The sequence below is a fragment of the Callospermophilus lateralis genome, chromosome 3, assembly GCF_048772815.1.
Source record: "Callospermophilus lateralis isolate mCalLat2 chromosome 3, mCalLat2.hap1, whole genome shotgun sequence".
Taxonomy (NCBI): domain Eukaryota; kingdom Metazoa; phylum Chordata; class Mammalia; order Rodentia; family Sciuridae; genus Callospermophilus; species Callospermophilus lateralis.
This window is the reverse complement of record NC_135307.1, coordinates 130,486,372-130,513,913: the sequence shown is the minus strand read 5'-3', so window position 1 is coordinate 130,513,913 and position 27,542 is coordinate 130,486,372. Positions and strand designations below refer to the sequence as shown.

At 34.9% G+C, this 27,542-nt stretch overlaps 1 protein-coding gene across 7 annotated transcripts in view; it reads left to right on the top strand.

Moving 5' to 3' along the window:
* Positions 1–27,542, top strand: part of Efl1 (elongation factor like GTPase 1) — a 143,752-nt gene that overhangs the window by 63,916 nt on the left and 52,294 nt on the right. For all 7 annotated transcript variants that reach the window (XM_076848765.2, XM_076848761.2, XM_076848766.2 and 4 more), the window contains one exon: positions 1,316–1,454. In XM_076848765.2, coding sequence (XP_076704880.1) covers positions 1,316–1,454 — 139 coding nt within the window. The remainder of the gene's footprint in view (positions 1–1,315; positions 1,455–27,542) is intronic.

The window sequence follows — 27,542 nt, the reverse complement described above, 5'->3', positions numbered from 1 at the left end:
TCTTATTCAAGTTTTATAGTTTTCTTCATCATGATTTTCAGTCACTTTGTTAGATTTATTTGTAGCTATCTTATATTTTCTTGCTATTCTGTAAATTAACTGGTTTTAAAATATGTATATTATTCTGTCTACTGTCAGTCTATGGAAATACTGTTAACTTCTGTTTATTGATCTTATGCCTCTGCCTCTGTGCTGTCTTATTAATTATAATTTATCTGTTTTTAAGTGTATGGACAAATTGTGGATAATTCTCTTGCTTTCTATCAATCCTTGTATTTTTTTCTTTCCAACCTGAGTTGTGATTGTATCAGAACTTGCACATTTAGATGTAGTGTATGTTGGAAAAGACATCATTTTCATGAGGTTTCCAGGTCTTCCTGAATGCGTGAGACTCTCCTTGCTCTAAGCCTTTATGAACTTACTTTTGTGTACTACTACGTTTTTGTGTTACTCTAAGCTTGTAATGTTAGTTATCTTTGTATATGTTGTATCTGAGACTTTTTTCCCACTTCTTATAACTAGCAAAGAACCTTGGGCCTGTGGATACCAAAGATGTGTTGGGTTTTGATTTAAAAACTTCCAAGGTGCTTGCATTCATGTGGAGGATGTATTTCTGAAGACTTCACACAACTCAAACCTTGAATCATTTAAAATAGTTTCTCTTTAAGAATAAACATAATATAGGAGAGCTCATAAATCTGTTATTCTTGCAGCATAGTTTTGCTGTGTGTGTGTGCTATGTCTTTTCATCAGTGTTCCTAATATTTCACAGCATGTTCTCTTCAAGATTAACAACACAGCATATGATATGGCAATTGTTTAGATTTTTTCTATGATACTTTCATTAGTTATTTTCATGTGTTACTAGGCACTAGCACCAGCCCTTGTTGAATACTTGAAGAATATTATCATAAGATTAAAATAATTTAAATTATTTTAGTAATAATGAGTGTTGAAACAATAGCAGAGTAGTCACCACCACCAGTGCATGGCATAGTTCGCCACAATACCAGCAGCAAGAATGTGCTACCAGTTACAACAGAATTTATGTTCTTAGCCTTGAAGCCTACAATCAAGTGGGAATCTGGAGAGTTTTTTAATATTGGAGAAGTTTTAGTACTTCAAATTTTATGCAATAAAGTGAGACTTTTCTTATCATATAATTTCAAATTTGCATGTTTTTGGTTTTTCATGAAAGGTGACTGTGGTGGCTATGCCATATCTTATTGATGAATAGAAAGAATTACAGATGCCAGTTAATTTCTTCATATGCCTCCTAACTTATCTTTGATCATTTTTTTTAAATTTTATCTAGGTGCCATTAGGCTTCTCAGCCCCACCAGATGACCTCCCCCCAGTCCCTCACATGGCATGCTGTACACTGGAAAACCTGTATCTTCTGATGGGCAGGGAACTGGAAGATCTAGAGGAGGTACCTCCAGGAAATGTGCTAGGTAGGGGGAAACTGTTTTATATGTACGCCTTTTTGAGAAATTACTTAACATGTCACTGAATATTTAGGGAAATTTTTGAAGGAAATAACTGATTTTTTTTTTTTTTTTAGTTTAATAATTTTTTTTTTCTGTTGTCTTTAACTTAGTGTCATTTGAGTAACCAGCCTAAGAATCAGTGGCTTGCTGTAACAAACATGTACAATATTATTTGAGTAATCAGCATGTGAATCAGTTGCTTGCTATAACAGACATGTAATAGTCTGTATCCTAAGCTAGGGTTCCATGTATTTGGGTGCAAGAGGGGGAATTTCTACTCAATAAAGTCAGTCTAGATAACTAAGACAGTTCTGGTTCTCCAGGTTTGATTTCAAAATTTTGAAAACTGTTGTGATGTAAAGGTCTATTTAAACTCATTGCTTTTTTTCCCAGTGTTTTTTTTTTTTTTTTATCCTCCTTGAGTATTGAATGCTTTATTTATAGTGGTTAGTAGGTATCAGTTTTTTCCATAGATATTATTCCTTATTTCCTTTATATTTATTACTTGCTTGACTTAAGTCCTTCCTATGTAGAATTTTCTATGTAGCACAACTCTAAAGACTCGGATTAAGAGATTCCTCTTGAATCATCATTGGACCCCGGGCATTCTATGGAATGCTGTATCTTATTGTACTTTTATATTCTGAACCCTTATGGTCACCCTCAGCTATAGAGGTATGGATTGGATTACTAATTCTCTTTTAATTTGTAGAGTGAAGGTCTAGGCTATTGGTCCAGAATGGCTGCTGGTTTGTCTGGATTTTGTGAACCTTAATCCAAGAAATTTGCCAAGCATTTTTGCACTCCCCTGTAGAGAAACATTCTTTTCTTTATTTTTAAGTTAATTTTTTGGCATGCAACTAGTAAAATTCCCAGCTTCTCAATGTTACCTATTCTTTTCTGCCTCTTTGGAAAATACCACTGAACTTTACAATTGGTAAAACTATGACCTGACACAGCCAATTTTATCAGAAGGAACAGTGAAAGAAGAATAGAAAGCACCCTAATTCTGTTCACAAGCCTTCCTGAGAATTATTATATTGCTTAGACTCAGTACCCTTTGTTTCTGACTTACATGGAACATGACATGGAGAATCTCCAGCATGATGCTCAAGTGAAATAAAAGAAACTCTATCAAGTGGATAATTTTTGTTGTATCTCCTCTAATTAAGGCACTGGATTTATGTTTTTTCCCAAGTGAAGGTTAGGAATATGGCATAATTTTTCTCTTTCTGGTTTTTGGTTATCTAGATAACCAAAAACTGAGACCCCATCTGTCAGCATAGTTAGTTTGTTTCAGAAGGGTTTATCTTCTCAGGTAAATTTGAAATGAAAAGGATAAGATGGTAGACTTTGTCCAGGATTGAAGTTAAGTATTACACTACAGGGATAGAAACCATTTCTCTGTCATCACTCCAGGCAGCATTGGCTCTGCCATCTGCTACAGGGATACCGACTACCATCTTGTTCATTTCTTCTTAGAGACAATAGTTATATACCTCACTCTCTTATTTATCTTTTAAGAAACTATGGGGTTGTGGCATGAGCTAAGTTGAAGTTGAAGGTGCCTAAACATTTGTTTCTCAAATTCACCGGTATAAGACTAAGCCAGATGGACAAACCACTTGGGAACAAAGTGGGTTGAAAACGAAAAGCCAGGTTTTATCCTGTAAGACTTGGGGTTGTATTTAGCTACAGGTAACTACAAAATGAATGTATAGTCTTAAAATTCACTCAATAGGAAGCCCAAGGATAGACAGTCCAGGGCCACTGTGATGGCTGACCTGTGTAACTGGAGAGCCAGGTTCCTTCTCTCTGCCTGTTACAAACCTTAGCACATGGCTTTTATACCCATGGAAACAAGATGGGTCTTGTGTCTCCAACAGTCATATCCATACTCTTCAGGAGAAGAGGGCACAAGGGTCCAGACCCTTCCACAGGATTAATGTTTTTATTTGAGAAGAAATACCCTCTATAGGACTTCTGTATATATTCTCATTTTTGTAATTTTGCATATTATCACCTCTAGTAACTGTAAGGGAGGGCCAAGATTGAGTGTTTGACCCTTATATCCTTAGTAGTTAATATAAGGAATGGGGTTGTAGATGGCTTTCAGATAGCCAGTCCACACTGTCAGCCACATTCCCCCCATGGTCACCTTAGGCCCTTCCATTAATTTGTTTCTTTACATTAATAAGAAAGATAGTCCAATAGAAGGACTGTGAGTGTAACATTGAAGGAGTTAAAACCCAGCTAGCGGCTTTGACTTTCCTTTTGAATTGAGACATACGGAAATTATTTTCCTTCTACTGATCCAATCCTTAGTGAGCCTCCTATGTATCTAGAAAGTATGAGTGTACCAAACTTCTGGTCGTAGTTTTGCAATGAACTGGTTATATGACCTCAGACCAATTGTGCAAACTTGCTGGGTGTCACTCGCATCAGTTTTCCCAGATGATTCAGACAAAGGCAATGGCTGCTAACATTTCTTATGGTAGAAGTAGAATAGCCACATTAATTTTTTTTCCTAAGAAGAGTATTTATGGATTCCTAGGGATACGTTTATTATATTTATCATAACTGTTATGTCATTTATCCTAAACTTTAAGGACAAAACATTAAATGAGATTGCATGGAACATATTTTATTGCCAAAGCTATAAAATACTAACAGAACTTTATGAAATACTAACAAAATTGAACTTTAAAATTGCCATTATATTATGGCAGGTTGACATCCCAGCGAGAATGGAATAAGGTAAAAATTCTTAGTACTTACGTCATAAAAACCTTCCCTGGGTTATGTCAGTATCTCAATGGCTGAAAACAAATGCTAAACTATACTATCTCCAAGGTCCCTTCTGAACATTTAACTTTTCAGGGTTGTATTTCTTAAATGATTTCAGTAATTAGGATATTCCCTCTTCTGGTGTTTTTTGAAGGAGGAACAAATATTTTGATATGGCTATTTGATTGGACTCATAACCCATTTGAATGGCTCCATCAAAATATCTTGAATTAGTTTCCAGTCTTAGATTCATAGAATAACTTTTTCAGGCAGATTTCACTTGTTCATTGATTAAACATGTGGAACATGTGTTAGCAGTAGCAACAGTTTCATAAGCCAGGGTGTTTAATAAAAGCAGCTTTTCAAAATAAGCAGTAAGTGTAAGACAGGATAAAAGAGGAGGCTGTGGAGTATGGTGTTAAGAGGTGAGAAGAGCCCAAGAGAAGGCTAGCTGGCAGTCAAGGGTAATGAATGCTGGGATTCAAGCCAGCGGGTTGCTAGGGTGAGTTAACTGAGACCCCATCTGTCAGCATAGTTTGTTTCAGAAGGGTTTATCTTCTCAGGTAAATTTGAAATGGAAAGGATAAGATGGTAGACTTTGGCCAGAATAATCTACATGTTCCAGTTACTTTTGCTGCATAATAAAAATCTAGTGGCTTAAAATAAAGGTGATTTTTATTTTTCATACATCTGCAATTTGAAGTTTGGTAGGGACAGCTTGTCTTTATTCCAATGGTATCTTTTGAGATAACTCAAATCTTCTGAAGGCTAGAATCTTATGAAGAGTCTTTCACTCAAATGTCTGCAATTGATGCTGGTTTTTGGCAGGGACCTTGGTTGGGAGTGGAATTGAGGCCTTTCCATATGGCTACTTGGCTTTGTTACAGCATGGTGACTGGGTTTTATGGGTGAACATCCAATCAGGGGGAGCCAGGAGGAAGCTATGTCACCTTTTATGACCTAGCCTCCACAGCCTTCAGCTGTACTTCTGCCACATTCTCTTTATTAGAAGTGAGTCACTGAGACTGGCCCATATTCAGAGGGAGGGAACTAACTCTACCTTTTGATGAGAAACATGTCCAAGAATTTGTGGACATGTTTTAAAACCACCACACTACTAATCATAGATAATTTCTTATCTCCTTTTGCATTTTAGAAGGTCTATTGCAGAACATATACCATAAATTAAGACAGAGATGTTCATAGTGGTTCTGAACTATCTTTTTTACTTGTTAACTTAGAGAAAAAGTCACAATTCCTATTTAATAAGAAAATAGTAGAGTAATATGATTGATACCCATGTGTTTTTCATTAGGAATGATATAGTCAGGAAATTTATCAAGTGTAGATGAAAAAATTTTTGTTGGAAAAGGAAATAAAAACATTATATGGCATTCTTGGACAATTCGGCATTATGTATCCAAAGTCTAAAAGAAAGTTCTTTTGTTGGCACCTGAAAATGCAGATTTCACATTCTAACTCAGCTATAACTCACTTAAAGAACTTAATATGTACTGATAAGTATGGAATAGGTTTTGTGGTCTGGAAATTGTTGATTTAAAGTTTAAAATCATTTAATTCCAACCTGATGTTTGTAAAGTTGGTATAGATGGGACCAGAGAGACCTTACTATGTTTAATACACAATAGCCTTTTGTTCAGTACCATACCAAAAATGTTTCTAAAAATAAATGTTTGCCACAGGCTCTTATTAAAGTGTGAGAGGAAATTGAATTAGAATTCCAGATCTTTAGCCTTTTCATATACTCTTTTAGATTTCTTTCATATGGTTAAAGTTCAGGGGTGTACTCTGAGAGGAAACATGATATTCCTTTTCATAGCATGAAGAAAATAATAAATATTAGTTATGCTTTTTTCTGAACTGGATTTAATTTTGCCATGGTTGGTTGTTGAGCCATAGGAAGTCAGTGTCGGTAATCACTGTGGATTGAATGAAGTTTGTGTAGGTTGAGACAGAATCCTTAGTCATGTGGGATAACCTCTGAGTAAGAATCCTTTGAAGGGTTTAACCAAATTTGATTTAATTTATTTTAAGGGAAGTCTCAGCAATATGTGGCAATTTTGCAATACTTTAAATTTACTTACTAGGGAATTTATTTTAAATATATTATTATTAACGTGTCCACTGTGGTGAATCTATTTTAATGATTAAAAGCTAACAGCTTGACTAGTCACTTGTTAGTTTTAGTAGTTGCAACATATTTTAATGGTTGCAACATATTTTAATGGTTTTACCCATAACAGTGATTTTATTCTTTTATTGAATAATTATGTCATATTTCTTTTTATTTTCATGTTGCTTATAAGAATGTGATAAATAATATTTGTAGTAATAGCTATTGTTCTGTCTAGTTCCTTCCTGACCTTAATGGCAATGTTCCTAGTGTTTTAGTTTCAGATTAGATGATATTTATTGATTCTGGATATTTCTTATTTTATCATGCTAGGAAAGTTTTGTTTTTGTTTTTTGTTTTTTTGGTACCGGGGATTAAACTTGGGCACTCAACCACTGAGCCACATCCCCAGCCATGTTTTATATTTTATTTAGAGACAGGGTCTCACTGAGTTGCTTAATGCCTCGCCATTGCTAAGGCTGCCTTTGAATTCGTGATCCTCCTGCCTCAGCCCACCCAAGCGGCTGGGATTACAGGTGTGCACAACTGCACCAGGCTTATAAAAGTATTCTTTAGAAAAAAAAAAAAAATTGAGTACATACTGAATTATATTGATATTTCTCAGACTTTTTCTCCTTGCTATAACTAATATCATGAATTATATTTAATCGTTATAACTAATGTCATGAGTTATATTTCCTGGTTATTATGATGCCATTCCATTCCTAGAGGAAAAACTCCAGCTCTTGATCATTGCATATTTTTTCACACCTATTAGATTAACTTAAAAGCTTTATATCCAGATGTTTTTGTGGGATAAATAAAATTGGCTGTTGTTTTCTTGGCATCATAAACATATCAAAATGTGAAGCTTTCATCTTTTCCACCCTCTATAGCTGCACTGTTCAATTGTTAGCCACTAGCTATATTTAGTTATTTAAATCTAACTAGATTGAACAAAGATAACATTAATATTTATTTCATCAATTACACTAGTTCATTTCAAACATTCAGTAACTAGTTATGGTTAGTGACAACCATGCTAGATAGGGCAATTCTAAATAAATTTTATGTAGTATGAAAATTGTCTTTTCTTTGAAAGTTTTGAGCAGTTCACTGGTAAAACCAGCTGGGCCAGATACATAAAATGTTCAATTCTTTCAAGCTGGCATACTGTGTCTTTTTTATTTCCAATTCTGTATGATTGTGTTTTCTTACCTGATTTCTTTATTATAAGTTTGTCTTCATTTTAATGTAGTAGCTCTCATATATGATTAGTATTTTAATTTTTTTATTAAAACAATTTTTGGGATTTGGATGTAGCTCAATACAAGTCCATTTGAAACTACAGATAAGCTTATTTGTATAAGTTATCTTTAACTATAGAGATAACCACCCATCCTTCTGTGTGTGTGTGTGTGTGTGTGTGTGTGTGTGTGTGTCTGTATGTGTGTTTTAATTGTGGTAAAATACACATAATATGAAATTTATCATCTTAGTCATTTTTAAGCATACAGTTCATTAACATAGTATTTTTACTTGAAAAAAAATCTTACTTTCTTGTTTTAATTTAATTTTTTAAAGATATACATGAGAGTAAGAGTATATTTTGACATATTGCACATACATGGAATATAATTTTTTCTAATTAGGATCTCGTTCTTATGATTGTACATGATGCAGAGTTTCACTGGTGGCAAAATTCATATGTGTGTGTGTGTGTGTGTGTGTGTATGTATATGTATGCATATATATATGAGAATGTATATTCACATATGAACATAGGAAAGTTATGTCTGATTCATTTCCATCCCCCCTCCCTTTCCTTCATTTAATGCAGTGAACTCTCTGCCACCCCCGCCCCCCCACTGTGTGTTAGCATCTGGAAAGCAGAGAGAACATTCATCCTTTGGTTTTTTGGGATTGGCTTATTTCACATAGCATGATAGTCTCTAGATCCATCCATTTACCAGCAAAAGTCATAAAGTCGTTTTTTTGTGTAATGAGTAATATTCCATTGTGTATATATACCACATTTTCTTTATCCATTCATCTGTTGAAGGATACCAAAGTTGGTTCCACAGTTTAGCTATTGTAAATTGAGCTGCTATAAACATTCATGTGTCTGTGTCACTGTAGTATGATGATTTTAATAACTGAAATGGTGGTTCCATTCCCAGTTTTCTGAGGAATCTCCATGCTGCTTTCCAAAGTGCACCAGAAATGTATGAGTGTACCTTTGGAAAATCTTCCACTCTGTATGGTTTTGTAACCTATACATTTTTCTCTTAGGACAATCCCTTCTCTGAATATTTATAATTTACCTGTCTTTGTTTAATTGCATTTGCTGTAATTTCCAGAATTATGTTAGTGATACAATAATAATTTTTGTTTTATTTCTTATGTCAGGAATTTCTATAAATGTGTGTACCCTGACACGTGAACTGCATAGTCTTTGTAATGAAAAAAAAAATTGCATCTTCCTATTTCCATTTACCAGGTTAATTCCTTAAATGTGAATAAATGTTGAGATTTTATCAGTTGGCCTTTTGCATATGGTGATACATATGTTTTTTTCTATTTTGACCCAATTATGCTATGAATCATAGTAATGCATTTCCTAATACAAAAATGATTTTGTATTCCTCAGATAAACTGCATTTCAGGCATGGTAATAGAGCAGTAAGTTTAGTTGATTGGTGTAGGTTGAGTGTCTCTTGCTCATAATGCTCATAATGCTTGGCATAAGGTAAATGTCAGAATGAGGATTTTTTTGGGCGGGGGCAAGTTTGGAATATTCACAATGTGGTATCTTTGAGATGGGACCCAGGTCTAAACACAAAACTCATGTGTCATATATACCTTATACATGTAGCTTGAAGGTAATTTGATGTAATTTTTGGTGGCTGTGTTTGAATTAGGACATGACATTTGAGGTAACAAGTGGCATTTTCTACTTGGCATCTTGTCAGTACTCAAAAAGTTTCAGATTTTGAATTTTTGGCTCCACCTTTAGTTATATGAAATGCTTATATTTGTAAATTTGCCTAATCTGTAATTTTTGTGTATATTTATTTTATATTTGTTGAATTTGGATGTCAGCGTTAGAGTAAATGCATCAGAGGATGGTTTTGTTCTTTTCTATGAAATGGTTTAAATGGCTTAAAATTTTTTATTCATATCCATGAAACCAACTATATTTGGTTGGTTATCAACATTATGATTAAATAATGTTCCTAATTGTTATTGTCCCTTTCAGTCTATTTTTTACTGTTCCTTACATCAGTACTTCATACTCTAATAGATAATACTGTTGAATTATGTGGTTCATTTGCATGGAGACTGCTACTTAGAGGTTATAATAATGACATCAACATTTAACATCTATTAATGTTTACTGTCTGCTAAAACTGTACTAAATATTTAGGAGTGGTTATTTTATTCACTCCCTAACAAATAAGATAGAGACATTTTACAGATATAAAAATAGAACCTTAGAAATATTAAGTAACTTTTCATGATCTTTTAATAATGTATACTAAGGAAGCTGGGATATTATCTATCTATTTATCTGTGGCTATCTAACCTTTTTTATTTCTATATTTGTTTCCTTTTCTCTTGATCAGTTTTACTGATGGTTTTTAATATTGTGTCTTTCTTTCTACACTTCAAGAATCAGTTCCTCTCTGGTTATGGTGGTGCATGCTTGTAATCACAATGGCCAGGGAGACTGAGACAGGAGAATCACAAGTTCCAGGCCAGCCTCAACAATTTCTTGAGGCCCTTAGCAACTTAATGAGACCAGTCTCAAAGAAAGAAGCATAAGAAAGGGCTGGGAATGTGGCTCTGTGGCTAAACACCCCTGGGTTCAACCCTTATACCAAAAAAAAAAAAAAAAAAAAAAAAACCCGTATATTTCACGCTTTTTAGTACATTCATTTTTGCAGCATCTTTATTAAATCTTACTTCCTCCTTACTATAGATTGCTCTACACATTTCTTTATTTGAAAGAGTTGGTTCATTTGTTTCTTTTTCAAATGAAAATACTTATAGCCTGAATCTTCGGTATGACTTTGAATTTCTTTACTCAAATATCTAATATTCTCTTTGTCATTGCATTTTTATGTTACTCTAAATCATCACTTTACAACCAATGGACTTCAGAGAAGGTACTAATCCCTTTAGCCTTTGAAGCAGATTGTAGGAAAGTGAATCTCCCTTCTGAATCACTTCAGATTGGATTGTTAGCATGTGTTTGATAAAATCCTTATTACATAAGTGTGCCTGTTGATTCTCATTTTTACTGACTGAGGTAATTGGTGTGACTACATAATTTCTTTTGAATAGATAGCTTCATAGCTTAAGAACTGACTGTCCATTACTAAGCTAATTTCCATTCTAAACGTTACATGAGATCAAAGAATTATTTGATGAGAGTTTTTTCTCATCCATCTCCAAAGAGTATATTCTTTTCTTATTCTTTTTTTTAATACTATATAGTTATTTATTTATTTAGTGCTGAGGATCGAACCCAGTGCCTTACACATGCTAGTTAAGCACTGTACCATTGAATCACAACCTCAGTCCTTCCTTTCTTGATCTTTTTTTGTGGGAGGTTACTAGGGATTGAACTCAAGGGCTCTCAACCACTGAGCCACATCCCCAGCCCTATTTTTTATTAATTTTAGAGACAGGGCCTCATTGAGTTGCTTAGTGCCTTGCTTTTGATGAGGCTGGCTATCTCAGCTTTCTTAGCCACTGGGATTATGTGCATGTACCATTGCACCCAGCACATATCTTAATCTTAAGTGACACTAAGTAGAAGCCAAATCATCAGGGGAGATAAAAGAAAGAGGAAATTGAAATACTTTTTTTTTTCCTTTGCTAAAGTTTGTCAGTTAAAGGAGGTAATATTTGATGAAATAGTTGGGTCAGGGGTTGTGTGTATTTACTAGAGTTGATTATACTTACTTGTGAGAATGAGAAAGAGGGAGTGAAGGGGCAATATGAAAGATGTGGTGAAAAATTAAATGATTAATGATAGAAGATAAATAGTTTTCCCAACTCAACAATGTAGAAAACATGGACATCGGGTGAGGGTAAGGAAGGTTTGGGACAGAATGAGATTGTGAAAAATAGTAAGTGCGTAGAGAAGTCACAGTGAGCACTTGCCAGCAAATCATTAGATGGTTGTTAGAGTAAGTTGGATCACAGGCTCTGGAACGAAGTGGGAATTTAGAGTCCAGCAAGTGTTACACAGACATGGAAATATGAAGTTGGCCTGAGTGAAATGCTGGCGAGAAAGGACTACAGGCTATTCTAAGACAGTTTGAGGCATCTCTAGGGGCAAGCTTAGAGGAAATGCCACTGAGACCATCTTCTCTCAGGCCTTCTGGTTGAGAGGGTGAGGGCAGGCTCACATCCCATAGAGCCATTTCCTGCACACTCAGCTGATAGACTCCTTTCTTCAATTCTGTCTGTGGTTTTAGCCTAAGTCTATTTTAAGTACAGTAGTTAAAAACTGAATAATTGTATTTAGGACATGCATGTAATAATGATATATTGAGAACATACTTGTGAGTTGAATATTTAATTATTAACATAATTATCATGCCAATACTGGGCAGTCCAGGAAGATCAGAGCCTCAAATTTAACTAAATTAGTAAGACACTAGCAGGTCAAGTGTCAGATATAGGAAGCAGGAAAGAGTGGGCAGTAATGGGCCAAACAAAGGTCAGGTTCAAGAGCCTAATAGTGACACATTCGGGCTCAGTATTTATAGCACATACCAGAAAGGGGAAATAATATGACTTTTGTAAATGGTTTAATGAAGGTTGGGAAGATGTCCAGGATGGTTCACACAGTAGCCTTCTTGTTGATAAGGTCATATTTGATTTTCTCCAACAAACAATCAACTGATTGTCAAAAGGATATTAAGGAAGGTCAAAAATACATTCTTTTATACCTATAAATTGATACAATCATTTTGGAGTGCGATTTGGCATTGCATATCAGGATTTTAAATAAACTTATAGCTGAAAAATAATCATATCCTTTGACCCAGAAGTATTCTCTAGGAATTAATTTAAAGGAATATTTAACATCATACACAAAGACTTAGCATGAAGATGTTTATTAAAATTTAAAAAATTAAAAGTAAATACAAAAAATTAAAAGTTTTTAATTTGTTTTCCAAAAATAAAGGCATTTATTTATTTATTTATTTAGGAGGGTGGTACTGGGGATTGAACTCAGGGGCATTCAACCACTGAGCTATATCCACAGCCTTGTTTTGCATTTTACTTAGAGACAGGGTCTCACTTGAGTTGCTTAGCTCCTCACCACTGCTGAGGCTGGCTTTGAACTTGAGACCCTCCTGGCTTCAGAGCAGCTGGGATTACAGGTGTGTGCCACCACGCCCAGTATATTTAATTAAAGACTATGAGGTTTGTTTGGGGAAGGTAACTTTTGAATGATAAAAATAAATATGAATTTGAGTAGTGGCAGTAATTATGAAGACTTGACATGTCTTCGTGTCAAGATTAAGTGTATAGTTTAGAGGAAGTTAATGTTGGATGGAGAAGCATGTTTCTAGAATGATCTAAAACATGATGTCAGCTTATGTGGCAGACATATTCGATATGAATTAATCAAGGAAGTACATTTTTAAATCAAATGAGATTTCCTTTCATAACCATTAGAATGACAAAAATGTTAAAACAGGCAATATCCTGTGTTGTAGGTAGGAAGTGTTGATGTAAATTAAATATACCCATTTTGAGGAATACATGATCCCCAAATGCAACAATTTCATATCTAAGTGATATATCTTAGAGAAATCAAGTCTTCTCTTAAATAAGGAGACGTGTATAAAGAAGTTAATAGTAGCACCATTTATGAGAGGGGAAATAAAAGAAAATAACTAAATATCTGTTGACAGAAGAACAGTAAGTAAATTATGGTGTAGTCATGAAATGGAATATTATACATTAGCAAAAATACATAATATTTATGTTGTATATAAATTATCAACTTTGTTCAGTCTCATAAGTGTAATGAATTTGAAAAAGAAACAAGCTCAGACCATTTATATCAATAAAATCATGTAAGTACTATGTATTATTCAGGAATAGATACGTATGTAATAAAAAATGCACAGAAAGATAGTACAAGGTGATATTTACTTTGAGAAGACTAAGGAGGAATACACCAATATTGGTACTGTTAACATTTCTTGAGATAAGTAGTGAGCCTGTATCTATCTTATTTTTCTTTTTACCTTTTTGATTTCTTAAATGTCATATATATATTTAAAAATTACAAGGCAAGACAGTGTAAATATCTTTCCTTGACTTCTCTGGTGATGTTTTTTTTTTTTAGAATTTATCCCATAGATTTGAATAGAGAGGTAGAAAGTGTATAATTTGGAAATAGAATATTCTGAGTTAAAGTCAATCTTAGTTGTTTTATAGCTATCTAGTCTGGCAAGGCGCTCAGTCTCTCTGTTCCTTAATTTTCTCAGCTGTAAGATGAGGAATACAAAAGCCTGCTGTACAGGTTCCGAAGAATAATACACCTTATTTTGTTGAAAAAAGTCGATGATAAAATATTAACATCATCATTATCAATTATTTCCTTAGGAAGTATTGGTAGACCTCCAAAAGTCACATATAAGAAAAATAAATCATAAGTAAAGCACTTTTATATGAAGATTAAGGAATACTTTCCAAATTTAGGAAGACAAGCTATTTATTTCAATACAGTATATTTTTATTTTGGGTGCATTGTTGGGGATGGAACCCCAGGGCCTCACACTTACTAGACAAGCCCTTTGCAACTGAGCCACATCACGAGCTCTAAATGTAATTTTTAAAATCTAATTAAAGAATTAAAGTGGGCTATTCAGATACATTCTGGGGAAAAGTACTCTTGTTCTAGTGAAGTCCATCTGAAAGATGTCTTTCAATGATTTAAGTAGAAAAGAAGTCAGATCCTGGCTGATAATGAAATTCTCTAACTCTCCCTTCTCATTTCTAGTAATTCAAAGCTAAACTTCTCATAGCTTCTTCAAGAGAAAGCTTATGATACCAGAGGTGATAGAAGGAATTTGCCCCACTGAGAAGCAAAGCAGAAGTGAATATTTAAAACTGGTGTCAATATAAACTTTGGAGTCCCCTCCATGTTTGGGTTGGAGTGTAATTTTGCAAATAGATCTTGGGGGAAGGAGGAGGGATTAGGCAGAAGCTGTGATTTGCAAATTGGAAGAGGCAGAGAACTTTCTACTGAGAAGCATGTATACAGGCTGACACAGGAAATGAAAAAGGAAACAGATCCTGTTGTCCTAGTTTGTTCTGTGAGAGGCCACATGCCTGGTCAACAGAACTTGAACTGCATGGGGTGGATTTAGAGCAAAGGTTTGGATATTTTGTGTGTGTGTGTGCAAGAAGTTCTTAGTTATAAAAACAGGTATGTGTTCTAAAATGCTATGCTGAAAAAATATTGGTTCATAAGTACAAAGAAAACCACAAGATTGCAGTATAATTTATTTTCTTAAAATAAGAGAAACTTTATTGATCAATATTCTTAAACTCTCATTTGCAAGGAAAATCTTCATTTAACCTCCAGGATTATAGTAAGAGCAATAGGGTTTGAGATTCATGCGCTCTTCCCTGGAACAAAATTTATTATGGTTTTTTAAAAAGCAAGTGGCCTTTTCCCAGTTTTACACGTAGGAAGCAAAGAGGCAAGGCACCTTTGACTAGGGAAGGAAGCCCCTCTCTCCTTTGTGTTTGACTGTTTAAGCACCTCGCTTATGCTTTCCCCATACTTCACATGGACTGATTTGGAGGAGGACTAAGTGCAGATTCCTTAGAGACTAGACCTAGTAAGTCTTTAACAGTTCACTGCTCTTGGGTGTTTAGTTGGAATTTCTGGAATGGATAAATCAGTTAATAAGATCACTGAGCATAGGTGAGAGAAAACATGAGCAGCCAAAAGCTATTTAGTGTTCATTTACTTCTTCAGAGTTTACAGTATTCTCAGGTACATAAAGAAGATAGAAAGTATGGAAGAATCTTGTTTTCATTATTTAAAAAAAAATATTAGAATTTGTTAGATGAGAGTGGAATCCTTTCTTGGTCTGAACATTTCTCATGAAAGAATATCAATGTAGTTATGTTTTAATGTATTTATATGATCTAACCCCCAGAGACAAGAGGATGTGATTCTTGCAAATTCTTTGTTGGACTTGGATTGTATACCAACACTAATTGCTTCTTACTCCCCTCAGTGTGTCCCCAGGTATTCTGGGGGGTTCACAGGCACATCCTACCCTGAGAAAGACAAGACTTGTTCAGTGTGGGAGAGGCAGAGAAATCCCAAGTCTCTTTCAGCTCTTTTCTCTGTGCCATGGTTCAGTCAACAGGAAAGCAGTGTCTCAGGCTTTGTAAGGCCCCATTTGCTCCCCAGAAGGCTTCTGAGGTACCTTTCTCATCACCTAAACTCAGAATACTCCCAAGGAAAGGCAGAATTTTGTTGCCTGCTAGACTGCCCAAGGTTGTTGTTTTATACAGTATTCTCAACAGGTGTAATGTGGAGAAATCTAAGGGTCCACTGATGCTTTCCTCCTCCTCTTTAAAAAAAAATTTTTTTTTTAAATCTTACTTTCTACCATGGTTTTGCAGCTGTACACTCTCTTGCATTGCTCATTTAGTGTTTTGTGTTATGTAATGGTCGTGTGCCTGGTAAAATTCTTCCAGGGTGTGGACCAGGTGACCCACTAGCTAGATACTCTGACTGATGTCTTCCAGACATGTGACCTTTGCACCAGCACAGTTTGTGAGTAACCCCCTGCTTCTCTCCCTGCTGTTTTACTACTGCTTTTGTTGTTCTTAAGTCCTCACAAATGTTATACTGTATTTCTGGGCTCTTTTCTATTCTGATGTATTTGCTAGTCTGTATTGTTGGATTTTGATTATTTCAAGAGCTCATTTTTGAATCTGGCTTTATCACTATTGCTTTGGATAATTGGGGAATTACTCTGGAATATTTATTGTTATATATGAACTTGAGATCATTTTATTTCTTCTAGTGTATTTTTCTGTTTTAAAGCATTTTATTTACAGAAGTCAAGACTGCATTTTTTTTCTCACATATATATATGTATGTATATGTAGTGAGTTGTAGGTGGACACAAACCCTTTATTTTTATGTGATGCTGAGGATCTAACCCAGCACTTCACATGTGCTGGGCGAGCACTCTACCACTAAGCCACAACCCCAGTCCAAGACTGCGTTCTTATGCAAGGTTCAATGATATAGAAAAATATAGGTTAAGTTGTCTTCCTAGAGGTGATTAACAAAGGCATTATTAGTATAATGTATATTCTTCCAGATTTCTGTCTATGCATAAACACACATAATGTACATGTATGTTTCTATCATAGGAAATAGTCTCATGTGTAAATTCATATGTTCATTTAGGAGGACTTAATATCTTTACAATAATGAGCCATTTATAGTGATAGGGAGCTGAAAAAGAGGCTGCAACTTAAATCTGGCACTGTGTTGTTCTGGTCTCCGTTAACCTTATTATTATCAAATAAATAATTTCAGCAGTTAAAATTATCCTAGAACTAGTAATCTTTTTGAGGGAAGAAGCCCTTTTCATTTTTATCCAAGGTCTTTTTATGGGGGCCCCAGGCATGTCTGTCTCAAATTGAGCCAGCAGGCAGCAGCCTCAACTAATATTTCTTCCAAGGAGCTTCCTGAGACAAAGACTATCTATTTGCCCTTGGCCTTCTTATTCTAGGTTATTGGTGAAACCCAGGTTGTCTTTTATTTTTAATTTCTGGAGAGACCAACTGCTGTCTTAGTGGCATAAATTAATTCTAGAACACCTGGGTGGCCTTTAATCTGGTTCCTCTTTTCAAGGAGCCTGGCATTTGGATGTTCTTTAAAGAAAAAAAAAAAAAAAGTTCAGTTTTTATGTGCAGTGATCTTTTGTTTTCTCTGAAAATATAAACCTTCATTTGCTTCATTTTATAGCCTTATCATTTATTCCTGTGCACACATTTTGTGCTGTGTCATGTTTGGTTCTGTTTTAGGTTAAATTTTTTTACACTGGGTTCTTAATTTTCCAAATTATTTATAGACCCTCCCTTCACAGTTGTAGTCTCAACCCAATAGCCTAAGAGGCAATTTCGGTAGGAGCCACAGCACTATCTTTCCAAACTGTGGAACCTCTAGCAACTTGAACTCTTGTGCAGGAATTTCCAGACCTGAATCTATATCCATACAAAATCAGATTGAGTCAGGTGAACACTTTTATGACTTTTCCTTCTCTGTTGGTTTCCAGGAAACCTTCTCCACCTTATCCACTGCCCATGTCTTGGGCTTTCCCCATCCTCTGTTTTAGTTGCATTGCTGTTTTTGGTATCCTCTTTGTCCTCTTGTATATCTGTATGTGGATTGCACTGAATGACATTCAGATAGCCAGAGATCCAGAGGTCTCTTCTACCAGGAGCTTTTCAAAAGCAGTCCTCATCCTGGTAGGATATATAAGGAACCGTTGCATAAGCTGTTCCTTGAGAGAGGTCCAAAAGGGCTTTCTCTGACTTAAGTCAACTTAGAAGAAGCCATACTTTCTCTGAAAGCCCAAGCGATGGTCTTTTTTTTTTTTTTTTTTCACATGGCACTTGATTTGGGGCAGAGGTTGGGTTGGCTAAGCCTGTTCTCTGAATCCATCCTTGGATGGTAGAATGTATCTGGAGCCAATTGTTCCTGTTTTTGCAAGGGCTGCAGCTAAGGGCGATGAACACAAGGGGGCAGCCTTCCCCACATATTTTTATCAAATCTGAAAACAGGAACAAAGACTGTGAGCCTGGGCTGTATCCCAGTACCCACATGTAAGATGGATTGTCACCTCTGACTCTGTGTTTGTAAGAATATTGAGCTGTTTTGAAAGGTGTATGAGTGCTGTGAATAGATTTTGTGCTTTTCTGGGCTGCAGATTTGTTAACACAATCCAGGATTCCCAAGTATAGGTACTATATATATACCTAGCCCAGCCCAGAATCAGTGCATGGAAAGAATACTTTTTTGTTTGTTTGTTTTTAAATTGTAGGGTTAGAGATGACTGGATCATTAGTATAGAAAAATTGAAAAAAATTTAGCTTCCTGTTTGAACCTGAAGAGTGATTTCACAGTAGTCATTTACATTTATTTTGGCCCTTTTTTTTTTTTTTTCCTTTCTCTTTCCCTCCCACCTTTCTTCACATACTGAAGGCATTGTTTCAGTTGTATATTTTTTTTTCCTTTGGTTTCCTGTTCATCTTGGAAATTGAGTTATGACTCCTTTGGTCATTACTACTTGGAAAAAACATTATTATGAAAATCCATGCTGCTTAGTGGGCAATGAAACAGAATATAAAATATCACTAACATCCTGATCTCCTGTGCAATTAGAAGCACATTGTCACTAGCTTTGTTTTATGTTTCCCAGATGACTCTTAGTTAATTTACAGCAGTTCAGTGCATAATTGCATCGATGATCATATTTCAAAAAGGTTGGGATCTATTGATTCAAGTGTAGAATTGAAGTAAAAGTTGTTATTCCTTCACTGTATATCTGAATTCATTTTGTTATTTGACTCTGTAATGGCTGGAAGAAATCAGATATGCTTTGAAAATCAAAGGTAAGTTCCCTGTCCCCTAGGGGCAGGGGTGGGCTAGAAAGAGGAATATTTTCTTTTAGGTCCAACAGAAGCAGCAATTAGTAGATTTATTGTAGAAGAGTTTTTTTCTTCAAAGACTCAGTTTTTCAAAATGGACTACAATAAATTTTTATTTTCTTAACAGCTTATGTGATCAATTTCCATGTCTTTCATTAATTCATACTTTTAGGGTTACCCCATTTCTTAACCCACTTAAAGGAAGTATTGAACTAGATTTATCCAACATTTATTTAGTACATATTTCATTTCCAGGTGTTTAGTGGATCACTTTTATTTGTTCTTTTAAGCCTCACCGAGTGTTTTAGTGATAAATTAATCATTTTCATTTTGCAGATGAAAAAAACTGAGAAGGAAGAGAATTTTGACCTGCTCAACAAATTATACTACCCTGGCATTGTTATTAGCTATGCTTCTTTTCCTCCATACAGTTGTATAACTGAGGTTATTTTAAATATTTCTATTGCTAATTCTTCTTACTTACCATGATTATAAAAATGAAAATGTACTCAAGTGACTTCCGGCATTTTGAACTTCTTGAATTTTACATTTCCTATAGTCCAGTCCTTCCTGCTATAAATATGGAGTCTGGGACTCAGAGACTGGAAATGCAATATGTACTAAATAAATGTTGGATAAATCTAGTCTGAGCAGCTAGTAGTAAGAGTGGAAATTGGAACCCAGATCTTTCTCTTTACAAAGGAGAAGACCATTGGAAAGGACAGGAGAAAGAGCTGGGGCCCTCCAAAGGAAGCTGACAGGATTTGCCAGCTTGGAGAGAGACCCTTTGCATTTTGTCTACTTTTCTCTGTCTCAAACCCTGTGCCTCAGTTTTCAGTACATATAGATAAACCATGGTTTTCATACCTCTCTGACTCAGTGTATATCTCTGCTTCTCAAGGATTCTTTCTCCCTTTACTTGTTGGTGAACTTAGATCAAGCCCCAAACCAAATAACACCTTCTCTCTAAGCCCTTCCCCAACTGCTTTTAGACAGATGCATCTGGCTTCTTCTTCTCTTAGAATGCCTATACTTATTTTAACACACTTCTCTTAGAACATTTATTCCATTGTTTGTGTTTTCAGTTGTCTCTTAGCTCCTGGGGCAAGGATTATCATCTTTGGTCATATCTCTGATGTCAAACTTCATGCACAGGTTTCTGGGGCACATGTCAGGTGTGGTTGGGAGTAGATAAACAAATGACTCTGTATTACCCTCTAGGTGCTTCCTTGGAGTCATGGAAGTCATAGGAGATATCTGACAATCATTATTAGCTTCTAATTCATATGGTATATGGAAATAGGGGCATACAGCAAATCAGAAAGGGAGACCAGAATTCCAGTTAATTGGAAAACTTGAATTTCCAGAATATGCTTATGGTTTGCATCTCTTTTTTCTGATAACTCAGTGTCTTCACCAGGAATTACTTTCTTCCTGTAGCCTACAGCAATTTAGAGGTATGGAACTTGGAGGAGGCAAGTAGGCAAGCATGAGATGCCATAGTAGTACTGCTCAGCCTGAAATCTCAGCTTGCAGATAATATAACTTGGCCTTGCCCGGATTGTCAAAATATCCACACTCTTTGGATTAACTTTGAGTGGTTTCTGGATATGAGTTTGGCTCATTAAAGTTTGATTTCTATATAATTCTGACACAGATTTTTTAAATAATAAATCAATACCTCTTGTGCAGTTAGAGAAGTGTATAACTGAAAGCAGATCTGTATATTTATGTTAAAATCTAAGATTATCTTTAAAAGCCAACATAAACCCAAACAGGTAGAAGGAAACAGTTTACTGGTATAATTATAGGTATTTTTTTGCATGTATTTTTATTGAACTCTAAATAATCTAAAAATATTTTTAAAACCCATAACATTATGATCAAATCTGAATTTATCTAAAAATGCAACAAATCTATGGAATTTTTTTGTGTATCCATTTTTTTTTTCATTTTCTTCAGTATGCCTCATTGATTTTTTGATTCTGAAAACAGGATATGGAAAAGTGGAGAGGAAGCCACACACTTGAACATGTTCATTCCATCCCTCTTTTTTAGTAAAGTAAGGTATTTATTTTTATAATTTGGGAGACCTTACTACTTGGTTTGCTCAGGATAGCCTGGTGTATGCCTGTTGTCTTGGAGATGTTAATAATAGTGCCTGTTCCCTCTTGAAAATCCTAGGTTGGAGGATGAATTCAATGTAGTAGTCACAGTTGTTATGATTGATATATTTTGCCCTCGTTTTATTTTATGCTTTGGTTTCAATTCCTCAAGTACATTTTGGTCCATACTTTTCTGTATCTTTTAAATTTTCATGTTTTAGAAGGCACACATTTTGTTGTTGTTGTTGTTTTCAATACCTTAATAAATTATTTTATTTATTTTTATGTGATGCTGTGGATCGAACCCAGGGCCATGCACATGCTAGGCAAGTGCTCTACCATTGAGCCACAACTCCAGCCCCATAGAAGGCACACGTTTTATCTCTATTAATAGCTGCCTTCCATGTGTTTTAAATCATTCTTTAAACAAAGTCAACCGTAAAATATATCCCACCAATTTAAGACTTAAACCTTATAAATTCTTACAGAATGTGGACATCCATTTCTTTGTGTGTTTGTGTCTAGTAATGTGCTTTAGACAAAATAAGTCTTCAAAAACACCTCATGGAATGGGTCTTAGGAAACAGTTTGGGTCTCTAAGAATGAAATTCAGTCTAGTCCAGAATTATATAGATACCTCTAGGTGAAGGGCCTGGGACTGAACTTGACCAGAGGATCCAGACTACTGAGTACCCCTAAAAACCCAATTTTGGAAGAGATTCTAATTATCATCTATTACCCAGCGACTCCCAAACAAATTTTCAGTAAACTCTTTTTTATGTTCTTTCTGTAAGGTTACACTTCTGCTAAGTGTAAAGACAACAGGAGTTTTCTAGTGCCCAGCAGGGCAGACTGAGAGTAACCAGGCTTGCCTGTTGTGTTTACAGGGCTGTGCCAGCACTGCATCCTAGGAGTGAGGACCTCAAATTGGGTGGGACAGACCAAATGCAAAAATAGCTTGAAGGTCCATACAAAGAATTCTTGAAAAAAGTTGATGATGTTCATGAGCATATTCAGTTGATTGAGCTATGTGTATTTCTGAAGAATAGGTTTGGCTTCTTAATTGAAGTAGACATAGTAATAGAAATCCAGGTATATTCAGTAACAATCAGTTTATGAGCCAGAGGAGGAAAGAATGACCTTTTGTAGCAGTTAAGTTACAAAATATGCTCTGTACTCTGATAGGCTGTTTACAGCTCCTGATAAAAGGAGTATTTTTACTTTGCCAAATGTTATGTTAGCTAAGTGCCTCCAAGTTTAGGCAAAATAAGGACAAGTTAACTGTTGTTAATGTAACAATGCTGCAGAGTCTTATAAAAAAAAAACACCTTTGATAACTAGAAAATATAGTTATCTTTGACTTTATGTTCAAAATATCAGTGTTCCTTATCTGCAAAGCTGGAAGGGATTATAATTGGGTACGTATAAAGAAGAGTGTAGATAAATTGAATATGGAATTCTCTAAGTTATTAGATAACTACTTAGCATGCTACTTAGCACCTGGTGAGGCATAATAAATATTAGTTGAATCTAAATTTATTTTTCCAGCCTGGCCTCTGTTAAGTTTTTGATCATTAGATTCACTATTCCATTTTTAGGATCCAGTAGTTACAAGCCATAGCACAGTCCCAAGTTGTTTTCTCTTTTCTTTTGTTTTTAATTATATGTTGATTTTTTTGTATGTTTATTTAAATAAAGTAGTACCCATTCTTCATTGACGAATTTAGGTGGCACATCTTAATATTTATTTCACTCATTTGAATTTCAGTTAATTCATGCCTATTATAATAGAAATGTCAAAGTAAAATTAAATCTCATCTCTGCAGCCACTTCTCTGTCATAACATTAATAACAACCATCATATATCCTTCCATAGTTTTTCCTCATTGACACAGACACATGGACTGGTATTTTTTTCCTCACTTTGTTTTGTAAAAGTGGTACTGAATGTGATATCAGTTTAATTCAGTTCAACATTCAAACTATTGAGCTCTTGCTCACACAGTATCAAGAGATACTGTGCTCTGTGAATGCATTTGATCTCTTCCCTTGGGCAGTTTATTACATTCTCATCTAACACATTTTCAATTCATTACTATTGCAAATCACTTTATCAGTATGAGAGGGGGTTTCAGTTCATCATATTGTAAAACCCTAATAAGGTGATGTTTGCTAAAGCGTATAGTTAAGTGTAAAGCTGTAAGATATGACCACAGCAATTACTGATAATGTTTGTCATTGAAAGATTCATCTACTTGTATTTGATTTATCTTAGTAGGTTCCATACATTTTCAAAGCAGCTGGTTTGATTTATTGCATCTGTTACTCTTAGCGCAGCATGCCTAACCTTACATTAACAGATTTTTAAAAAAATGCTCTTTAGTTGTATTTTCAGCAATCCTTTTCTTCCATATTCGTGGCTATATCTGATCAATGAGAATGATACTATAAATTTCATTCAGTTAATATATGTTTGAAAGTCTAAGATTTCTTTTGGTTTATATTCCATGCCCATTATTGCTGTGATTATTTTGTCTCAAATTAATTAGTTACAGCCAGAGATATAACCTCATCCACAATATAAAGTCCTTTTTTTGTCAGAAGAACCACATGCAGCTCTTAAGAAGTTACTTTCAAATTTGATCACAGAATTTCCAAATGCTGTCCTAGAAAGTGAGCATGATAGCTTTGAGGAAAAAACTGTGGCCCTTGACCAGACCTCGGTTTGTTCCTAATCACGTATGGGCTGAGTGTAACTTGATTAAAGTTGACTGGCCTCAAGTGATCCCTGTAAGATGCTGAGCTGGATCTGGATTAAAGTCTCACTGCTTTCTGCCCTCATCCAGACATTTAGGAATCATTGAAATGACTGAGTTTGGGATTTCATTTTCAAATTCATTTTTAATACTACCACCTTATGTTTTCATAGCATTGCATGCTTTTCAAAATGCTTTTATCTATAGTATTTGATCCATCCAGTCTGCTTTTAGCATCTACATTTCAAAGGCCAGTAATGGTTAGTTTGGAAGTAATACCTATTAGAAGAGTGACTTTGAAAACTCTGAAATCATTTCCAGGTGTTTGAGGTAGGCTAACATTTGAATGATGAAACTTTAAACTTTCTTTTCTATAAAAGAAAACTTTATTGATTGAAATAACCTCAGAAATTAGCAGCCCCAAGTATTTCAGCGTTTTGTTGTTGTTACTGTTCATCTATTTTATAATGAATTATTGTAATATGGATAATATACATTATATGTGGGGAAAGCTATGAAAGTAGCCGATGAAGAAAGATGGGGCAAAGAAAACACTTTTTCTTAAATACTTGCAATGAGTTTTACGCAATTTTCATGACAGAAAACCTTCTTCTCCCCACCCCTTTTCTTTTTAATCACAATAGGGATGCAAACTTGTACAGTATGTATTTTGGTGACTTTATTGAGATTTTACTTATGACTTACTATGTGCCCCCCCCCATTTTTTAGAATTGAACCCAAGGTCTCATGCGTGCTAAGTACATGCTGTATCACTGAGCTACATCCCAGCCCTATTCATTATTTAAATGTTGCACAGACCCAAAAGATAATTTTTGTGTGTACATACCTATATAATATACATATGCATATACATATAGTACACATATATGCATATAGTGTATGTGTGATGTGTGTGTAATAGATATACCTATTAAATCAATATTGTTGATTTTGTTACTGAAGACATGCAAAAATATTATTTGGAGCAAAAATAAACTATCGATTCTACTTGCCAACCTTTTTCTATACCATGCAGATGATAGCAAAAAAGACCAGGATGGCAAAGGAATTTACAGTAAATTTAAAATCTTCTTCCTTTTTACATGGAGACTCTAGATTTAAACAGATACTTAGATACTATTGAGTACAATTCTGCACCACTCATATACACATACTTCCCTATCCTGGAATAAACAGAAGCATCAGTGGATACAAAAAGATGCTGCTTTTCAAAAGAAAAAGACCAGTTTCACCAACAAAGACAAATAGTCTGTTTGAAACAGACTTGTACAAAATAAGAGAAAACTTTAAAAAGGAATTATTATTCAGAGTAAGACTAGGTGGGTATTATAGCAATTAAAATCATAGCAGATAGTCAAGAAAAACAAATGAACTGAGAACAGAAAATGGTACTTTGTAGAAAAACACTGCAGGAGTGCTAAAGCTTATCCTCCTCTGCTAACATCTTTTGTAAAATTTGTATGGTACACAAATTTGAACAGTCACTCTTAAAATAGATTTAAAAAAATAGCTTATGTAAGAAGGTTAAGTATCCAAGGGACATGGGGATTCCTCTTTAGAGTTCAAGGAAATGCTAAGCAACTTGCCTCTAGGAATTAACCAGAAATGCCACAGACTAAGGTTCCAGTGAGGGAATACTGCAAATACTACCTAACATGCACCTAAATTACTGAAATTGTGATACTGTGCCTCATGGTAACACTTTGATCAGGGACTGATAGTGTCCTATCAGATAATAATGGAGCCTGGCATCTGGGGAACACCTGTACCAAGCTGTACGGGAGGTTGAGACAGGAGGATGATGAGTTCAAAGCCAGCCTCAGCACAGGCAAGGCACTAAGCTACTCAGTGAGACCCTGTCTCTAAATAAAATACAAAATAGGGCTGGGGATGTGGCTCAGGGGTTGAGTGCCCCTGAGTTCAATCCCTGGTAAACACCCTCTCAAAAAAAAAAAAAAAAGATTATTATGGAGCTGAAAAATCACCTAGTAATATTGTAGCCTTCCTCGTGTCTTAACTTTACATGTAGTTTATATGTTTGCTGTGATGCTGGTATAAGCAAACCCAGTATGCTATTAGGTCATATATGAAATGCAGCCTATACATAATACATAATACTCCATAGTATTTAACAAAAAGAAATGTAATTGGCCAACTTATATATAAAGTAGTAATTAAGCCTATTAATAATAAATGAAAGCAAATTTGAAATAAAACACATTACCATTAATTACTAATGTATTCAGGACAAGTTTGGCTGTATTTACCAAACTTTTTCATTATTTAGTGTGTGTGTATTCTTTTCTGAAAACATTTTACTATAAAACCATATGCCATGTTATGGCCAGCAGCAGCCTCATGTGTCTCATATTTACCATGTGTCTTCATTGTGTCAAGAGGTCACACCAAGTGTCTAGTTTTGTGTAAGTACAGTCTGTGATGTTCACAAACCAATAAAATCTCCAATAGTGCATTTCCCAGAATGTACCTGTTGTGACAAGTGACTGTAATTACAGGGAATCGTGATGTTTCATTTCCAGGGAACCCACAGGTTGAAGCAAAGCAAACCTCAGTCATCAGAGAGGATGCCAGTACTGTGAAGATTGTAGACTAGACATGGACACAGGAATCAAGTCACGTAAACTGAAGCAACTTCCAAATAAATGGTATAGAAGCTTAGCTCTGGGAAACCTGCAATAGGTGCTGTAAGACAAGAAAAGGGAAAACTGTCAGCCCAGCTCATGGGAACAAGGAGTTAGATTTTGAGGAATTGTGTCAACCAGTTGTTAAATTTGGCTGTTATTAAAGATTAAATAATATAATGTAAATTTATAATCATGAATTCTATTAAAAGTAAAAGTAATACTTAAAATGGATTAAAAACCAGTAGCTGTTGCCTCTGACAGTAGCAATGCCATGAAACTGGAACACCCAATATTTGGAAATGATTCACTTTGTGGGTGAATGTTCAAATTCTGAAGAATCCTTTCTTGTGCTTATCCTAAACAAAGTATATATAGTTAGATTAGGCTGTATTAGAGAGTCAGACAATATACAGTGTGTTAAGCTAGAATAGTTTTGTGTTATATTAGTGACCTTTTCCCCTGTTGCCTTTTGGCTACAACACCCTGCATTTTATGAATATTAATTCCATGTGGTAAGGAGGGTACCTGTCTGGATTTTAAAATTGACAGAAATAAGAGTTCTGCATATTAAAACCTGTATATGCAGATGTGGTTCCAAAATTGTGAGTACAAAAATCTGACCTTTAGTAAGAAAAAAAAAGTCCACTCTTCATTCCACTAAGGAAATTAGAGAAAGAACAATTCCCCACAAAAGTATGTGTTGGGATTGGGACAAGGGGTGAGCTATTAATAAAGTTAAAGTCAAAAATTTAAATTTAAACAATAAAAGGCATTAGAATTCATTAATAAATACCAGGTTTGTTTAAAAAGATCAGTGCAATAGATGAATTTCTCTTTGAGTAAAGGGAAAACAAATATATAATAGAAACAAA